This window comes from Empidonax traillii, unplaced genomic scaffold (assembly GCF_003031625.1).
Source record: "Empidonax traillii isolate 1590-97213 ecotype Southwest subspecies unplaced genomic scaffold, ASM303162v1 scaffold625:size414109, whole genome shotgun sequence".
Lineage (NCBI taxonomy): Eukaryota > Metazoa > Chordata > Aves > Passeriformes > Tyrannidae > Empidonax > Empidonax traillii.
The window spans coordinates 371,097-389,671 of record NW_020955818.1 but is presented as its reverse complement, the minus strand read 5'-3'; the positions used below and the strand labels follow the sequence as shown (position 1 = coordinate 389,671).

At 53.2% G+C, this 18,575-nt stretch overlaps 1 protein-coding gene across 3 annotated transcripts in view; it reads left to right on the top strand.

The window, feature by feature from the left end:
• Window positions 1-492: 492 nt before the first annotated feature.
• The window catches only part of EDA (ectodysplasin A), a 58,859-nt gene continuing 40,776 nt past the window's right edge, over window positions 493-18,575 (top strand). The window contains exon 1 of one of the 3 annotated variants that reach the window (XM_027898829.1): window positions 493-794. In XM_027898829.1, coding sequence (XP_027754630.1) covers window positions 516-794 — 279 coding nt within the window. In that variant the 5' untranslated portion in view covers window positions 493-515. The remainder of the gene's footprint in view (window positions 795-18,575) is intronic. The other 2 variants (XM_027898827.1, XM_027898828.1) reach the window with 2 other exon arrangements.

Below are 18,575 nucleotides of genomic sequence, written 5' to 3'. Positions count from 1 at the left end.
TTGCAGACTTCTTTTGAAACGTTGCTTCCTCGCCTATAAACGGCCAATGAGCTGCTCCCCGCGGTGCAAAGGCTCGTTTGGGGGTCCCCCTGCTCAGCCAGGGGGTCCTGCTGTCCTCCTGCCGCTGCTCCAGCACCCCAGGGGCCGGGAGGGCTTTCCTGGGATGCGATGAGGGAGCTGGCGGGTAGCAGGATGAGGACCAGGATCGGGATCGGGAGTACGATCAGGATCGGGCCCGGGCTCCGGCTCCTTTTGACCACGCCCATCATCTGACCCCGCCCACCACGGGCCAAACCCCGCCCACCAGAGCGTGTCCGGGGCTCCTCCCCTCTCAGGCGAAGCCCCGCCCATCCAGCGCGTGGTCCCGCCCCGTCCCCGCCAGGCCCCGCCCCTCGTGCCCGGCCCCGCCCCCTGGCGGGGCAGGCGGCCCGGCCGCGCAGCCCGCGGTGCCCGGCGCGCCCCGGGAGCAGCAGCGCGGGGGCCGCTCGGCTCGGTCCGCTCCGCCCGAGCGCACCATGGGCGCGGAGCGCAGGGCGGCGGCGGCGGCCCGCGCCTGCTCCTCCTGCGGCGGCGGCGGCGGCAGCTGGCGGCTCTTCCTCGGCTTCTTCGCGCTGTCGCTGGCGCTGCACGTCCTGACGCTGGGCTGTTACCTGGAGCTGCGCTCCGAGCTCCGCCGCGACCGCGGCCCGCAGCCCGCGGCCCCGCCGCGCCGGGACGGGACGGCGGCAGCGCCCGGAGCCCCGGCCGGGGGCCGCCCGCAGAGAGCGGCAGAGGGCGCGGAGCGGCGCCAGCAGGTGGGTCCGGGCGGGGCGGGGGGCACCGCGGTGTCGGGCTCCATCCCCCCTCCATCCCTTCTCCATCCCCGCTTCGCCCCCTCTCCATCCCCGGCACGGGTGCCGCTCTCCGGGGCGCTTGGGAACAGCCCCCCGCTCGGGGTCAGTTGGAAAAGGGGGGGAAGCCCCAAACTCTAGTACGGGGGTGAAGCGCGGGGGGAGCTGGGGGGGTGACGGGGCTGCGGGGACACCCGCGCTCCACCTGCTGCCGCCGCCTCCCTGTCGCGACAGCCCCGCCGTGTCGGCCTTGCTCCCGATAGCCCAGCCCTGGCCGAGGGCAGCGGCTCTGCCCCGGCCCTTGCGGGACCCCCGGGCGCGGGTGCAGGGGCGGGGGATCCCGGTCCCGCATCGCCCTCCGCTCGCTCCCCTCCCTCCAGCTGGCGTGAGTTTCGTTATCTCAGTTCCCCCTCAGCCCAGGTGCATCAGCCTTGCCGGTGATGTCTCGGTGTCCCCACTGCAGCAGCTCCTGTCTCTGTGCCGGACAGGTTGGCATCTGTCTCCCGGTTGTCCCCACGGCTGTCCCGAGCCCCCGGGGGGCTCGCCTGTCCCGAGAGCCTCCGGAGAGCTGGAGCGGAGCTGGGGCCTCCGCTCGCAAACTTAGCTCATTTTTTCCAGGCACGAAACTTTGCTGCGAGCAGGATAAGCTGGAGGAAGGAGTTTCCTCCCCCTTGAGCCTCCGGAGCGGATGGTCCGCTCCCCAAAGGTGCCGGGTGGCTTTGCCGGGGGGTCCCAGCGGGGTTTTGAGGGGACACGCCGAACCCCAGCACCCCGGCGGTCCTCGTCCTGCTGCTTATCAATGTGTGTGGGGGAAGGACAAAAATAGCTTTGATAAAGCGGCGAGTTTGGGAACTCTTCCTCCCACTTGGCAGCGGGCAGCGGTTCCGCCGCGCCGGCCTCGGCTGCCCCCGGGAAAGCCGGGATCGCGCTTCCAGGGCTGCCGGATCCCGCAGCTTCCCACAATGAAATCCCAGTTAAGCGCTGAACCGGAGGGAACCCGAGCTCTCGGGTCACCGCTCTCTGTTCTCCCTTCCCTGCCCCGGCAGTGTCAGCACAAAGTGAGCCGGAGCAGCTCGATGCCGTGCTGGGATTCCTGGGTTGCCTTGGAACAGCACGCGGCTGGAGTGCCTTTCGTGTCATCGTGCTGGATCTGTTTAGTCTTTAGAGCTCTTCTTTCCAGCGAGTGCATAATGAAATACCGGGGCAAATACTTGAGGCATTCATAAATTACAGCGTTAGGTAATTTGTCTCGGGATGCGTACGGAGATCCGAGCGCTGCTCGGTACAGCTGACGTACTCCAGATAAGGTAACGCTAATTATTTATTTCTTTCTGTTGCATCTGGCCTGTCAGGCTTAAGATGGAAAATTCTTTGGGACGTGTGGAAGCAGCTGGTTGTGAGAGGAAGTTTCCTGGTAGTGGGGACACGGGGAAGGCTGAATGTCCCGGGCACTGGCATCTCAGCGCCCCGGTTGGGAACTGCCGTGACAACGTGTGATTAATGGGATTTGTAGTCGTGCTCGCCCGTTTCATGCTGCATTTTCTGCCTTGCCGTTCGCTCGAGTTGCTGTGCAGCTAAAAACAACCCCTTTCCGTGTCCTGGACTGCTGTGAGTACATCCCTTTGGTGATTAAAGCAATGGAACAAGGTGTTTGCAAGCAGCTTTATTTAGAAAGTTATCATCAAGCTTCAGGGAACGTGTGGGGTTCCTTGCAGCTTTTCCGAGCTGTGCTGCTCTAAACCCTGAGCGTGGTCCCATGCACGTGATGCTTGCAAAAATGAAGCCAAAATTACTAAATAATTAATTCAGGAGATCAGGTCAATGACGTTTCTCTGCCGGGGGCCACGGTCAGAGTTGGGGTGTGCTGGGGGGAGACCTGGCATCCCAAGGGCCATGGTGCTCTGAGCCCTCAAACCGCCCCTCAGCTGTGTGTTGTCAGTGAAGAGGCCGAGCAATGAGCGTGTGTGTTGTGATTGTACAGGCTGGTTTAAAAACAAAAGGCACTGCCCTTCCTGACCCTTTTTTAATTTATTTTCTAATGATTTTATTTTTTCCCCGCCTTCCTGACCTGAGGCAGGAGGAAGAGGAGCGAGGGGGGAAGGACGGGGAGCGATGGTCAGCACCGAGATTTTGGCTGAAATCTCGCCTGGCCACGTGCCAGAAATGACCTCATGACAGGAGTGAGATTTGGCAGCTCGATAAGGCCCTGCTTCCCTATCTTACAGGGTATCCAAATATGTAACTCATTTAGGATCCAAGGGCAGTTTTTCATGGCAGAGGGTGAGGCATTGTAGTCCACATCTTTGTCCCAGAACCCGCCAGCTGTTGCATCACTGCGTTGGCTGCGGGATGAGGGGTTTGTTAGTGCTGCTTTAATTCACCAACTCTCCGAGTGCTCTGAGGTGCAAGAGTGGGTTTGGGGAGCGCTGGTGCCTTCAGCCTTGGCTGGTGGGATAAAATCCAAGTAATCCCTGTGGATGAGTGTGCTGTGGGATGGGAGAGGGATTCTGTCAAGCATTTTGCTTGTGGCTCCATTCGCAGGGATCCACAGCAGGGCACTGCTTCCTGCCCTTTGGAGTGTTTAATGCCTAAATTAAATTGTCTTTTGCTGTCAAAAAATCACCCCTGTAATATCTGAGCTGTGCAGAGCGTTGTTCCTGCGCTGTTTCTCCAACCAAATCTGTGTCATGCCACGTTTCTGCCAAAACATGTTTTTTGGCCGATGCCAAGCGGAGCGCGTGCCCTGAGAGTGTCCCGAGATGGGCAGAAAGGCTGCCAAGGGCTGGCTCTGGAATGGGATCAAATACCATCAGTTCTGTCGGATCAAACTAATTGTGGAGGTGCTTGCAGCTGGTGGGAGGGGGAGGGGGTGCTGAGTCATCCAAAAAAATGTGCTGAGCAGCAGTTCTGTTCCTGGTGTTCACCTTCCCCTGTGCCACGGGGTCTGTTCCTGCTCTCTGCTCCTCACCTCTTTAACAAGGGATGTTCCCACTTTTGAGTAGTTCTCATATTTGGCATTCCTGACTTTCAGAGAATCCTGGAATGGTTGGGGTTGGAAGGGACCTTAAAGCTCCTGCCATGGGCAGGGACACCTTCCGCTAGCCCAGGTTGCTCCAAGTCCTGTCCAGCCTGGCCTTGGACACTTCCAGGGATGGGGCAGCCACAGCTTCCCTGGGCAACCTGTGCCAGGGCCTGCCCACCCTCACAGGGAAGAATTTCTTCCTTTCTTTTCCCTCACCAATGTGAAATTGGAGTTGTTTTGCCCTTTCTTGTCAATCCCAGCTCCGGAGTCAGAGGCAGGTTTGATTGGCACAAGGTGCTGTCAAAGGGTCTAAAGGTGTAAAAGCTGCTCCAGAGGCTTCTCCCACCCCGAGCATACCTATAGCTCATCCGTGCACCTTCATCCCTCTGTCTGGTTCCTGCTTCCCAAGCCAGGAGGCTGCACTGGCAGCGATGGATCGGGGCCGAACAGAAACCTGGCCACGTACTGAAAGCTTTGAGCAGAGTGTCCTGCAAACTCTTCTCCAGCATCAGCGCTCTCTGCACAGCGTCCTGCAGGCTCAGACCTTTAAATACCTGCTCAGGACACGTGTGCTGGGATTTCACAACTCTGATCCTGGGTTATGGAAGTGTCAGGTCTGTGCAAAAGGAAGGTGGTGATTAGGGATGTGCTTTAGGGTGGGTTCTCTCTCGAATTGCACTTCGTGGTCCTGGTTGTAGCTGGAGGAGGCTCTCCCAGGGCAGGAAAGGAGCCCACAGAGCTCTGTGTGGTTAGTGCTGGGCTCTGGTTGCCTTCATTCACGGCTGGATAGGTGCCTGTCCTCGACAGACACTCCAGAGGCTGCCCAAGGTCTGGGGTCTGTGCAGGAAGGGAGGGACAGCCTGATATCAGATAGAAAACATATTCCTGCTGCTGCCCCTGTGAATATTGCAGGCAAAATCTGGTGTGCCGCATCCATGGGAAAATTAAATACAGCATGAGCTGCGCCCCGAGGGTTGGAGGTGCATCCCTGTGGGTGTTGTGGTGTTAATTCCTGGTGTGAGGAGGAACCCTCTCCTTTGGCTGTGTGCAGACAGCCTGGCTGCCCCCTGGGAATTGTGGAATCACAGAAACCTCTGGGGTGGAAGGGACCTTTGAAGGCCATCTTGTCCAACCCTGCTGCCGTGGGCAGGGACATCTTCAACTCTATCAGGACCTTGCCAGCATCCTTATTCCCAGAGTTAGGACGCTGTGTGGGTGCGAGTCGCTGTGGCTTTGGGCTGTCTGAGCACAGCCTGGCCATGGATGAGTCTTGCTGGGGACACCCTCAAAGTGTGGGGAGATGGGAGTGGTGAGGAGGTAAACAGAAAAATCTCACCTCTGGGAGAGAGGAAGCAGTTAGGAAATATGAAATATAAATTCCCAACGCTGTCTTCAAGCTTCTGTCGGCACCAGGGGATTACTGACCCGGGGAGTGCAGGCAGCTGTGGCTGCTGGGAACAACTGTGAGGTGAATGCAGCGATGCCCAGCAAGGACAGGAGGACGGGCTGCAGCTTGTGGAGGAGCGTGGGGATGCCGATGTCGTGTTGGGAACAGAGGAATGTGATTAGCAGAGGAATAACTCCAGGGCAGCAGGGAGCACGCGATCGGAGCACGGCGCTTCCTTCCCGTCCCGGCTCTTGCCAGCTCTGCCCCATCATCCCCTTCCCCAGCTGAGCTGGGTTTGCTTTATTTCTATTTTCTGCTCATTCTGTGAGGCACAAATACTGTGACTTTGTGTGAGGACCAGGACGTTTTACCAGCGTTTGTTGAATTCCTTGACGGAGAATGTTGCTGTTGCCAGAGTAAGTGTTTGACCAACCCGTGACCAAATTGCAGGGTTTTTCCACAATTTTTCGAGGAGTTCACTGGCAAACCCTCAAACCTGGGTTTTTAAGGACACTCAGTGGCATTCCAGAGTTATCTTCCCCTTAACCCCGGAGTACACAGCGCCGTATCAAACCCGTATTATTCTAACCTTTTAACATTATTTTTCTTACCACATAATAACATAAATCTTCTCTGCTCTCCCGTACACATGTAGTGTCTTGTAATGCTAATTAAACTGCACACCATCCTAATTTTGCTCTCATACTAATCCAATATATTTTTCTTGACTGGAAGCCAAACCCTGAGAGCTTCAGAGCATGCGGAGCTCCCATTCCACTCTTATTATATGTTAATGGCTTTATATTTTAATATCTTTCAACACTTTGGGAGGATGTTATTTTTAGAGGTGTCTGGCTGCAGAAGGTAACCGGTCTGGGAGAGGCTGAGGGGGCTTGGGGGATGTGAAGCGCTGAGTGAACTCTGTGCAGTGAGTGAGTGGCAAGTGTGTCTCTGAAGAGGTGTAATCTGTCAGGATCCATTGTGCACAGGCGTGGAATTACAGGGAGATTTGGATGCAATTTTAACATAGTTAAGTGCCTTTATGGGGTGGTTGCAGTGGTAAGTGCTCTCTTGTTAAACTCTGGTTTTTGTGTGCTAATGGTGCCGATGCCAGTCGGGCCTGGATGCTACTGCAGCAGGAATAATCACTCCCAGATGGGTGCCTATGAAAATGAGCTCTTTCCATAAGCCCAAATGAAACGCTGTTGGAAGTGTGAAGCACTAACGAGGCAGGATCGTGCTGATGGGGTGCCAGGGCTGGAACTCCTTCCAAACGGGGAGTGCCAGGATCCTCCTGCCGGTGCCGCACCTCGGCTCGCTGTCTCTGGGAGAAGCAGCAGCGGCTGGAGATGGGATGGGAGGCTGCGAGTGCTTCAGCCCTGCACAGAGTGAGGAGGAACTGGGCACTGATGGGCCCTGGCACTGTGGTGGGTGCTGCACCGCGAGGGGGTGGCTGGCGTGGCACTGTGGTGGGTGGCTGTGCCGTGGTGGCTCTGCTGCAGTGAGAGCTGTGTGGTTTACCCTGGTGGATGTTTCTGATGGTGTTGCTGGCGTGGCCAGGGTTGTGTTGTGCTGCTCGGGGCTGTGGTCACTGTGTGTTGCACAGCCACAGAGAAGATGCAGACATGGCTTTGGGAGCTCAGACCCTCCCTGTCTCTGGTGTTTCCCCTCCTTGGCAGTGCCCAGTGTCCCAGGGGGTGACTCAGTGGGTTAAATCCCATCCCAGGGCAGTGGAGGGCCGGCCCTTTGTCCTTTAATCCCTCTTTGCAATTCATGGCACCTCTGGGCTTTTCAGCCTCTCCTGAGCACAAAGCGGGAGGGGGAGGCAGGGAGGATGTTCCTTAAGGCAGCACTGGAAGTAAAATCCACCTGGGAGCAGGTACTGGCTCTGGAATTGTAAATTATAGGTGGGTGGGAGAGTTGGGGATGTGCTGTGTCGGGTTGTGGTCCCGCACAGACCTCGTGGTGCTGCCAAATCACAGAATGGTTTGGGTTGGGAAGGACCTTAAAGCCCATGTTATTCCACCCCCTGCCATGGTGTCCCAGGGGGGCACCTTCCACTGTCCCAGGTTTCTCCAAGCCCTGTCCAGCCTGGCCTTGGACACTTCTACAGCTTCTCTGAGCAACTTCCCTGCTGTCTCTTCCCCCTTCTCTGTTTTTTACTTTAATTGACTGATGCATTCCTTCCCAGAGGGGTGAGAACACCAGTGTGCCCTGTCCAGCAGGGGGAAAAAAAATAAAATATTTGAGTATCAGTATTATTTATATATATAAATATATATAATCGTATATATAAATATAATAATATTTATATTTTCTAAAAATAAATAAACCTTTGAATCCTTCCTTTCATTTTCTGATCCATGACTTTCCCTGGGTTTCCCAGGGAAGTGTGGGGATGGGGACACTGTGTGGGACAGGCTCTAATGGCCTAAACAGACTTTGTGTGATCCTTCCAGTCTCCTCCACATGCTGGGCTCGGTGAAATTAATCCAGGAAATAATTTTGAAGCAATTATTTCCTCCAGCTTTGCAAACAAATTGCTGAGCTACTGCTACCCTTTACCAGCACTTTATTCTAATTTTCCCATGGGATAGGAAAAGAGGATGAAGCATTTAAAGCTGGTAGCTGGCACTGCTGCCAAGCTGCCTTGATGCTGAGAGGACGAGACAGTTCAGACTCAAAAGTGAGGGGTTTATTTTAATTTTTTGCTTTGCTTTGCTGCTGTTCCCGGGTCTGCAGGAGGGGCAACAGTTCTGCCTGGAAAGCTTAAATTCTCACGTTTTCCCATAAAACACACCCTGTGGCAGAGAAATCGGCTCTGACTGTGAATTGCTGGACGTGCAGCTGATGAGGTGCATCGAGAGAGCAGGATGAAAACCCGTGAAGAAAATAGTTGGGTTTTATACTGCAGCTGTTTGTATCTTTTTAGTGATAATGAACTCAATGAGTAGTTGGCTGCCTTGGGGCGGTGGAAGGGCTTGTTGGTGCTTGCTCAGTCTGGGGTGTTAACTCTTGCTGGGAAAGGGAGGGATCCCATCCGAGGGCAAGAGGAACCCACCAGGAGTTTCCTCCACTGGAGTAAATTTTGGGAGACTTCTGAGGTCAAAAGGAGACCTTTTCTATGGTAGGGGAGAAGGCAAAGTTAAAAGATGTTAATTGCCATTTTTAAAGGACTGTTAAATCTTCTATTTAGCAATATCTTTATTGCCAACTTGGAGTTTTCTGCTGTTGTTGATAAGAGTTGTTTTGGCTCAGAATAAGGCTCGTCCACAGATTCCTGCTCTGCTTAGAACTTGGGGGTGCAAGGACAAGGGGTGATAGGTTTAAACTAAAGAGGGTTGATTTAAATGAGATGTTGGGAACAAATTCTTCCCTGTGAGGGTGGGCAGGCCCTGGCACAGGTTGCCCAGAGAAGCTGTGCCTGACTCCCATCCCTGGAAGTGTCCAAGGCCAGGTTGGACGGGGCTTGGAGCAGCCTGGGCTGGTGGAAGGTGTCCCTGCCCGTGGCAGGGGGTGGCACTGGATGAGCTTTAAGGTTCTCATTTTGAGCTCAACACCAGCAGCAGATGGAGCAGGGGAATCCCTAAATCCCTGTATCACTGTGCCATGGACTCTGGGAGTCGGGCTGGGCTCCACAGCTTCCCACTGGTCCCTTGGCATCACCATGGCTGCACATTCCCAGCTGGTGGTGAAGTCCCGGAGCAGGAACAGCCACAGGAGAGCAGCCCACCCCTGTAAGAGCAGGATCCCTCTCCAAACACCCGGGTGTGGCTGCAGGGCCTGGGCAGTTGGTGGGCTCTGTTTCTGGTGCCAGGGCCGGTGCCCCGCGTGCCAGCTGGGATGGGGCCGTGGGATGGAGGGAGCTCTGGAGAGCTGAGGTCTTCAAGTGTTAAATACAGAGTGTTGCTCCTGCAGGCTCAGCTCGGCAGATCCGGGCGTCTGGCTCACGTTTCCAACAACAGCCTGGATTTGCCAAGGAAAATGACGCTGGATACAGCAAAGAGCTGTCAACTCTTTCCTCCCTAAGCTGCTGGGCCGCTTTTTCTCCTGCTTTGCAGGATAACTGGGCTCCTTGGAAGGGATGTGGTGTTTGGGGGTTCTCAGTGCCTTAGTGATGCTTCCCATCTCCTTCCCTCCATCCTCTCCCCCCTTCCCGACAGCAGCATCTCCCACGAGGGGCTGTTGGAACTCTCTGCGGTCCCATGGCTGAGCTGAGGGCCGAGTGTCACGTTTAACTGAAAATAACTCAAGTTCTTCCCCTCTGGAACCTAAATATTGGACCAAGGAGGGATTTTGGCTGAAACATTACCAACTGGTTCCTAAAGAAGACTCTCTGAGCCCAGCTGTGTGCAGGTGGCTGCGGGTGGGCTCAGGAGGAAACCTCCAGAGACCCCCGGGCTGATGTCCCCCACCTCACTGACCCTCAGCTTCCCTGCTGGTGGGTCCTCTTGGCTCAAAAACATATTTCTCCGTGTCTGAAGATGCTGAAAACCCAGTGTATAAGTGATAATTGTGCTGGGGGAGGTTGGGGCGGTTACATTTCCATCAGGTCACGGGGAGGGTCCCGTGTGGCTCCAAGCTGTGTGTCAGCATCAGGTACTGAAGCAGTTAAATATTCCTGCTCGGGTGTGCGAGAGCAGCACGCCAGGTATCTTCCAGGGGATCCAAGTTTGCTATCTGAAATCTGGCAAATAGCGAAAATTTTTATGTCTGTGAACAGAAATCACACCCCGAGGCGACGGCTGACAGGGAAGGTCTCCTGACATATTTACCTAACGATTTTGTTATCGTTAAGTGCTCAAAGAGCCCAAACCGGGAGAACAATAGCAACAAAAACCCACTGCAGGGTTTGCCAGCAGATGCAGCTTCGAGATAACAAATGATTTTTTTGCTCTTTGTTTGACTCCTTGGCATTTAGTGGTTAATTGGAGCGAGGCCAAGCGTGGTGAGATAGCGCATGAAACAGTTTTAAAAACACTGGGATTGAACGTTTTTTGCGTGATGCTTTCTAACTTTAGCGTGTGGGGCTCTTAGAGGTGGTTTAAAAACAGCTAAAGGAGAACATTTGATTTGGGCAGTAAAAACTGAGTTTGGAATGGGTGGATGGGAGTAATTTAAGCAGCCCTTGCTGTGACCCCAAAAGTCACTTCACCCCCACCCCAACTGGGCTTCACCATCCTCTCGTGCTGGGGCTGGTATTGGTCTTAAATGTTATTAAACAGTAATAAATGTTTCTGGGAGGATCAGTGTGCTGTGCCATGTGCTCTTCCAGCATTCTCTCTGTGCTGGTTGTTGTTTGTGTTTGGAGAATGAAGTGAAACTGCATTTGTGAGAATTAAGGACACTTTGACTTGGAAAGTCAGGAAAAATAAGTTATTTCAGGTTGTAAAGTGGTGCCGTTGGTCCTGATCCAGCTGCTCCCCCTGATTTCAGTATGATTTTTACGTGATGCAGAAAGGCACTGGAATGAAGCCGGTCCAGAGGGTGTCTGGGATGCTCTGTGAACTCCGGCATGTGAAATTCCAAGTCGTAAAACTTTGGAAGTGTGGCCTTCGAGGGTTATTGTACGAGGAAGGGCATAAGAAACATGACACTGGGACTGTGATTCCTGGCAGAAATGCTTCGCAATGGGGAAATTTTCGTTTGGTTTGTCTTGCTTACATGCCTTTCTTCTCGCTGAAGGGCAAATGACACTGTCAGCATTAAATGCGAGTCGCTTGACATCTTCCCATGAAATATGCCTTACGTTCCCAGAACGGAGCCGGGCTTATTGCAATTCCAGAAATTCGCCTTCCCTCGTCTTTATTCTCGGTCTTACCCCCGAAACGGACCCACACGGAATGTTCGTGCTGGTAGAGAGGTTGGTTGTGGAGGAGCAGCGCAGTTAATTGTGCTTTGGGGAGAGGTCTGACAGAGCCAGAGGAGCCGTGGGTTCCTTTGGTCGGGGCTCCTGAGGGCTCTCGTGTCGGGACGTGTCAGGCTGACGGGCGCCTCCGATGTAACAGCAGTAACAAAACCCAGGGCAACTGCTCGGATGGTTTGTTTTTTTTTTTTTTTTTAAGGCTGGTTCTCTGGGTTTGAAGTTCTTGGGCTTTGTAGGGAAAATTTATGGCGGTTACCAGCAGTTCAGAGATGGAGGAGATTGTCCATGCTCTACACGATGCCCTGTTGGTCCCGTGTCCCCGGCGGCTGCTGCTGTGGCGGCTTTTAGGTTGGTTGATTCAGCTGGGCTCGGTGTAGGGATGGCTTTGACACCATAATAAGAGTGATTTAGGGAGCTCTACTGATGTAGGTTGCCTGGAAGCCAGTGGGGATGAGTGTGACAGCTTGAGTTGCAGAAGGACGAAGAGTCCTGCGCGGTGCTCGATTTTAGCTGTAGGTACAGTGAACTGTGCTGCTCGTTTTGGAGACCATGAGTTGGTGGTTGGTTTGGGCTGAGTTTGGCCTTTTTGTCTATGAAAGGTTTTTTCCAACATGATCTGCCAGGGTTGTTGTCCATGGGGAGGAAAAACCTGTCAATCTGCTTTGGAAGTGCTGATCTGCACCTGAAAGTAGGGTATAGACAGGTGGAATCAGTCTCTTCTCCCAAGTGACAAGAGGAAATGCCCTCAAGTTGTGCCAGGGGAGGTTCTGGTTGGATATCAGGGAAAATTTCTTCATGGAAAAAAGGTTGTCCAGGCCTATCACGGGCTGCCCAGGGCAGGGGTGGAGTCCCCACTCCTGGAGGGATTTAAAAGCCGGGTAAATGTGACCCTTGGGGTCGTGGGTCAGTGGTGGCATTGGCAGTGCTGGGAGAACGGTTGGACTGGATGATCTCAGAAGGTTTTTCCAATCTAAATGGTTCTGGGATTATTCTCAGGCTTCTGCTGTCGTTGCATGTTTTCAGATTGGGAGGACTGGGGTTATTTCATACAAGGTTTCAGTGTTCTTTTTTCCCTCTGGTACCTCCATAACACAACTCTTTGCATAAAAATGAAGCGGAATTTTTGGCCGACTCTTGTGCGCACCTGGGCACTCCCGCCGGCCACCAGCAGATCGTGCCTGAAATGCTGCTTCTCAAATCCTCCCTGAGAATGACTTGGGAAAGCTAAAAATTATTCTTTTAAGGCTTGGACTTCTTACATGGTCAGTTGTGATCTGAGGCTACGCCAGAACAGGTTGTTTGAGCAGATAAGTTGTTCTTAGGAGCAGTTAATTGGGTCCAGATGGGACCATCTCATTCCACCCCTTGCCATGGACAGGGACACCTTCCACTAGCCCAGGTTGCTCCAAGCCCTGTCCAACCTGGCCTTGGACCCTTTCAGGGGTGGGGCAGCCACAGCTTCTCGTGCTGGTGCAACGAAGTGATGGAAAACCCTGGGCTCAAGGGGCTCTGATAAATATATAGAGGATTATTTAATTTCTGTTTAAATAGCTCTCTGTTTGAAGTCAGTGGCTGAGGTTGGCTGAGGTGAGGGAGGAGGATGGCGAGGAGGATGCAGTGAGCCCCTGTTTTTGAATTACAGTAGGAGAATGCCCTTGGAAGAGCGTGTGTTTGTGCCCACAGCCATTAAGCTCCATAATCTTGCTGTCTGTATCGACTTACAAATGAAAGCTTGCAGTAATTTGGAGCAGCATTTGAATTGTGAGTGGTAGTGATGATGCTGAGCTTGTCTTTTAATGCTGAGTTTAGAGTCTTTGAGGTTTGGATTAAAAAAAACTTCAATGAAACCACAAAAAAGACATTGGAAGCATAACTGAACAGGTGGAACAAATTTGTTAAATCTGTTATTGGGAAAACAGCAACTTGCTTTTAAGAAATAAATCAATCTGCAGCTCAGTGTTTCATAATGAGGAGTGGGATAGGAAAATCTAAAAATATCTACAAATGAGAGCAAATGCTCTGAAGGAACAGATCCAAACTAGAATATAATATTGCCCATTGTGGTGACAATAAGTATTTTAAAGTTCATTGAGATCCTTGCTGTGATGCAGATGGGACTTGAAGAGCCAGCATATTTCACTTGGCCGAGTCCAGTTTTTATTTGCATAATAACTTATTAAATGTATTGCCAGTAGCTCGCGGAGCCCCCGGTCAGGATTGGGAAACCACGATGAGTTCATCCTGCTCTGCCTGGGGAGACAAGATATTCACCAAGAACTGGGAGGGAGGCGTCTCTAGCAACTAATGCAAGTGATTATGTGCTTGAAATGGCAGGAACAAGCAGAGCTTTAACTCTGCTGTGGAACGGGGTGACCTTTGAGTACCTCAGATCTTCTCACCAGGACCCCTTTCAAGGGTCTTTGTCCTTCGGCTGCCTTTGTCCCCCATCCCTCCTCCTCTGGCGTGAGCTTCAGCAGCTGATTTTAATAAACTCAAGGAGCTTTTCCAGGTGGGAGATGTGTCTGTCAGCAGCTGGGTTTTCAGGAGGCAGGGAATCAGTGCTGTGGTCTCCGTTATCGTGGAACCACAGAATGGTTTGGGTCGGAGGGGACCTTCATAACCATCTCACTCCACCCCCCTTTTCTGCTGCTTGCCCTTTGCTGTTCAGGCAGCAGAGCCAATTCCACTTCCATTTTTCTTGGAAAGCTATTCCATAGCCTCATCCCCCTCTCTCAGCAGGTTCTTCCTAGCGTTATTCCTGAGTTTTCCTTGCTCAGCAGAGCCCGGGTGCTCTGTCACACCCAGCCAGGCGAGGCTCGGGCACTTCCATCACCCTTCGTGCTCTGTCATCCCTTTCCTCACACTCAGGGACGTGCCCAGGGCTCCTCGGCACAGGGGGTTTCTCGCCAGTGCTGCTGCAGAGTAGCTGCTCCAAACTAAGCAAAGCCACATGGGCAGCTGTTGCTCAGGGGGGAGCTGGTAAGTGCATCCATAAAGCTGCGGATTTCTGCCGGAGGGAGCGGAGCTGGTGCACGGCGATTGCCCTTCGGGAGCCCTCGGCGTTGGGGGCTTCTCCTGTGGCACTTAAAACTCGGGAAAAAGACCCCAAAACCTCTCCAGCTTCCAAATTCTGGTTGGGGGAAGAGTTGTGATGTTCTGGAGCTGTGAATTAGAATGTCAGTTTTCCACAGGCGGATGTTTCCATGCGCTGGGACGGTGACTGCTCAGGGACACAGGGATTGTGTGTGGCAGCACAGCTCTGGCACTGTGGTCTCTTGGGGCTGGGGGAGAAGGTTTATCTGAAACTGATTTAGGTTGAATCTCGGGAAAAGGTTCTTCCCCCAGAGGGTGGTTGGCACTGAACAGGCTCCCCAGGGCAGTGGGCACAGCCCCAAGGCTGCCAGAGCTCAGGGAGTGTTTGGGCAACGCTCTCAGGGACAGGGTGGGATTGTTGGGGTGTCTGTGCAGGGCCAGGAGCTGGACTGGATGATCCTTGTGGGTCTCTTCCAGTTCAGAATATTCTATGATTGCAGTTTTGGTGTGACCAGAGCAGGTGGCACCTTTTGTGCCAGTTTGAGATGCCCAAAGGCTGGCGCTGCCTGTGCCTTTGCCACGTTCAGTGTGGGCATTTGTCGGGGTGCAAACAAACCAGCAGGGCTACCATTTTCCTTTGGAAGTGGATCCCAGGGCTCTTGCTGGTCTAGGGATGCTTTTTCTTGGCTGGGATTCCCTAAGTGTATTTCAACAGTGCTTTCTGCCCCAAACCTCAGCGCGAACTCAAAGGATTTATTTCTCAGCTCACAACCGTAACCGTCATCAACCTGGTTATTGATGTGCCGGGCTCTGGAAGGATCCGTGGGGTTTGGGTGCTGAGTGGGACTCTGCTTTCGGGGCTCATGTGGTGCTGGAATCCCTTCTCCCCTGCGATCCTGTGGTTTGGGAGGCCTTTGTGTGACGCTCGGGCCGTGAGCGGCGTCTCCGCTGCAGCCACGAGGACACCCCGCACAATGGCCATGGGATGCAGCCCGGGGCAGGGGCGGGGGACGCGCTGGCCGGGAGCCACCCCGGGTTTGGAGCTGCTGGGAGGACAGGAGGTGGCAGCCAGGGGTGGCGTTGGGGTGCTGAGGCTCTCGGAGTGACCACGGAGCCGCTCCGGCCACGCCGCCGCCGGCGGTTCAAGGGCCGAGGGGTCCGCGCGGTCTTTTGTGTTCCCGCTTTGAAGCTCCGGTCTGAAAGTGTTGTAATGAGATTTTATTATGTATTCTGGCGAGGCCTTGTTATTTTGTGTGTGGATTTATTGTATAATGAATTGAGTGATTTTGAAATGTTTTTGTGCAACGCTTTTTTGGAAGGGACATTGTATTTTGTTTATGGGATGTGTGAGTTTTTATGAAACTTTATTTAGCTTTTAGCAAGAATAATCTTTATTCAACAAATAGTGCAAATAAATCTTTAATTGAACAAATATGTGCCAACTTTCAAACACAGTAACAAACAATGACATGAAACAAGGAAACTTTGGAACAATGTACAACTTAAAACATGGTATTAAAAAAACCCAAAAAGACAAAAAAACAACCCGAAAGCCTTAACAAAGCAGATTTCGGGCCGCGCAGAAGGGCAGCAGTGCAGTGCACGTATGTGGGACCTGCCAGGCTGGAGGGAGAGGAGCAGGGAGCGTGGTTTTTGTGGGAGTGCCCGTGGTTTTGGGGGGCTGGGTGCCCCCGAGGAGGGGGGTTTTGGAGGCAGCGGGCGCTGCCAGCGCGTGCTGGGCTGTGGGACGTGACTGGGCTGAGCGAGCGCTCGTAGCTGAGGGGCCGTGAGGGAACGTGGTCTCCAGCACGGCCGGGAAGAAGTGGGTCATACGTGTCCCTGTCCTCTCTCAGCTGCCCTCCCAGGGTGGGGAGGGGGCACTTCCAGCCCCCTCCTCAGCCCTCCCAGGGGGCGGTGGGGGCTCTGCAGGGTCGAGGCTTTGCGTCTTCCAGCCTGGTGCTGCTTTTGGGCACCCGAGTGGCTCTGTCTGTGTTGCTGCATTGGCTCCTGCAGGCCATGGCTCAGCCAGGGAGGTGGCTGGAGCATCCCCTTCTCCTCCCCAGCTCAGAGCCACCTGCCCCAGCTCGGCTGCTGTCGCTCTGGAAATGGAGCTTCCCATCCCCTGCACTGCAAACAGCACTGGAACTCCTCCCTGGGATGGGTTTCCCTGCACCCCTGCCTGTGTCCCAACTATGGGACACTCGTGGCTGTGTCATGTATCTGTATCTCACAAAGTGGGTTTGCTTTCCCATAACTGTGGCTCAAGGCACTGTGGTCCCTCCTGCCCCTTCTCCTCCATCTCAGCGTGTCACAGAATCGTGGAGTGGTTTGGGTTGGAAGGGACTCAAACCATTCCACTATCTGGAAGATTGTCCAGAGCTCTGCAGACTTGTGACCTGCAGAGCCCCAGGCTGCTCTGGTGATGGCTGGGGAAGGGGCTGCAGGACCCCTCTGTGCCTTTGTCAAAGCTGGGGTGGCACTGTGGGACTGTAGGACCAGGGCTTGGATGGCAGAAGGTTTGTACCAACTTGGCTGGAAATCAATGCAGAGCTCTCAAAACCACCATAAAAGGGTTTACAACGAGGGTAGGAAACTAAAGGAGAGTGGTTTGAGGCACCTGAAAGCAGGCTCGGAGTGTTTTGTGTGCAGAAGCTGCGTCCTCCAGCTCTGACAAGTTGTATTCCTCTGTCAAACTTCCTTTCCCTTGTTCAAATGTCGTTATCAGAAGTAAATATTTGCGATTAGTTCTGGATTTCCCTGAGTTTGCATCAACCCTGTAGCTAGAGTTTACAATATCCAGTGTCTCACCTGTCAAACATAGACAAGTTTCCAAAAAAAAACCTGATAAGTGACTTTTTTTTTATAGGGAAGAAGGGCAGAGTCACCTTTCTGGTTATTTCTTTATTAATCTGATCCTCCTGGATTTCCTTCTTTGTTTCAGTTATGGATTATGCTTTTCCCTTTACATCCCTGGAAGTGTTCCATGCCTGGCTGGACAAGGCTTGGAGCAGCCTGGTCTAGTGGAAGGTATCCCTGCCCATGGTAAGGGGTTTGGAACAAAATGATTTCTAAGGTCCCTTCCAGCCCAAAGCATTCCAGGATTCTTTGCAAACAGTTATCCTGAAGCATGGGAGGAGTTCATTACTGAAGATGCTTTTCCCTGGAATTTCCTATATCGATGACAAAACAACTTGTGGCAGGAGGAGGCCAAACTCCACGTGCAGGTGACTTCCCTACACTTTTAAACCCCAGGAATATCAGGAATATGGTCCCTGATTGCTCTCCTGTAGTGAAGCCATTGTTATGGGGAGGAGCATTTTAGCCCTTCATTGGCCTTTTCAGCCCCTGAAATTGTAACAAAAGAGCTTTTCTTCTAGAAGTGAGCCATGGAATTGGGTGTTAATGAAAACAAATTAATGCTGAATGGAAAATTCCTTCTCGTCTGTGTTGTGCCATTCTCTTTTTATAGCACAAACCTACCGGACCCCTCTCAAGCTGCCCATACTTTTCCAGGAAGGATAAATGAGGCTTATGTTTCCAGAACTGGAAGCTGGAGGCATCTCACCCCTCCATGCGCCCTTGGGTTGAGCCAACCCAGACCTTTGTGTGGCCCCAGAGGGGCCCAGTGCTGTTCTGTGCACCCACCTCACCTTCAAACACCCCTTTTTTCTTTGGGTTTAGTCTCATTTTCTGTTTCATACGATCACAGGATCGTTTAGGTTGGAAAACCCTCTGAGCCCATCGAGTCCAGCCATCCCCCAGCACTTCCAAGGCCACCACTGCCAGTGTCCCCAAGTGCCACATCCAGGGGGCTGTTCAATCCCTCCAGGAATGGGGACTCCCCCACTGACCCAGGCAGCTGTGCCAATGCCTGACCACCCTGTCCATTAAGAAAAATTCCCTGATATCCAACCTAAACCTCCCCTGGCACAACTTGAGGCCATTTCCTTTTGTCTTGTTGCTTGGGAAAAGAGTAAATCCCTGCGATCTCAGCTCTTTGCTCTTTCTTCCACATTGTGATCATTTTATATACCTGGAGAATCCGGTCAAGGCTCTTCCTTTTTGGCCAACAAGGGCCCTGTGACTTCCCCACGGCTCTTGTTGGCCCTTCTTGCCTTTAAAACAGAGCCAAGAGACCAACTGGGGAGACAAGCACCTGCCTGTGTTCTGCTTTGAAATCCACAGCAGCTCAGGAGATCAATGGGCTGGTGTCCACGCAGAAGGGATCAGGGGGAGCCACTGATGTGCCAGATGTGTGGTTGTAACATCCGCCGCCTGCGTGGCCGTGTGGCAGCGGAGCAGTTGGAGGAAACCCCTTCGCCCAGGGTTTCTCATCTTCGCTGAGGAAAGGAGGGAGATGGTGCCTGAAGGGACTGCCAGAGGTGATCTCCTCGCTGTGGTAAATCCTCCTTTTTCCCTAGGCAGGACATTGCTTGA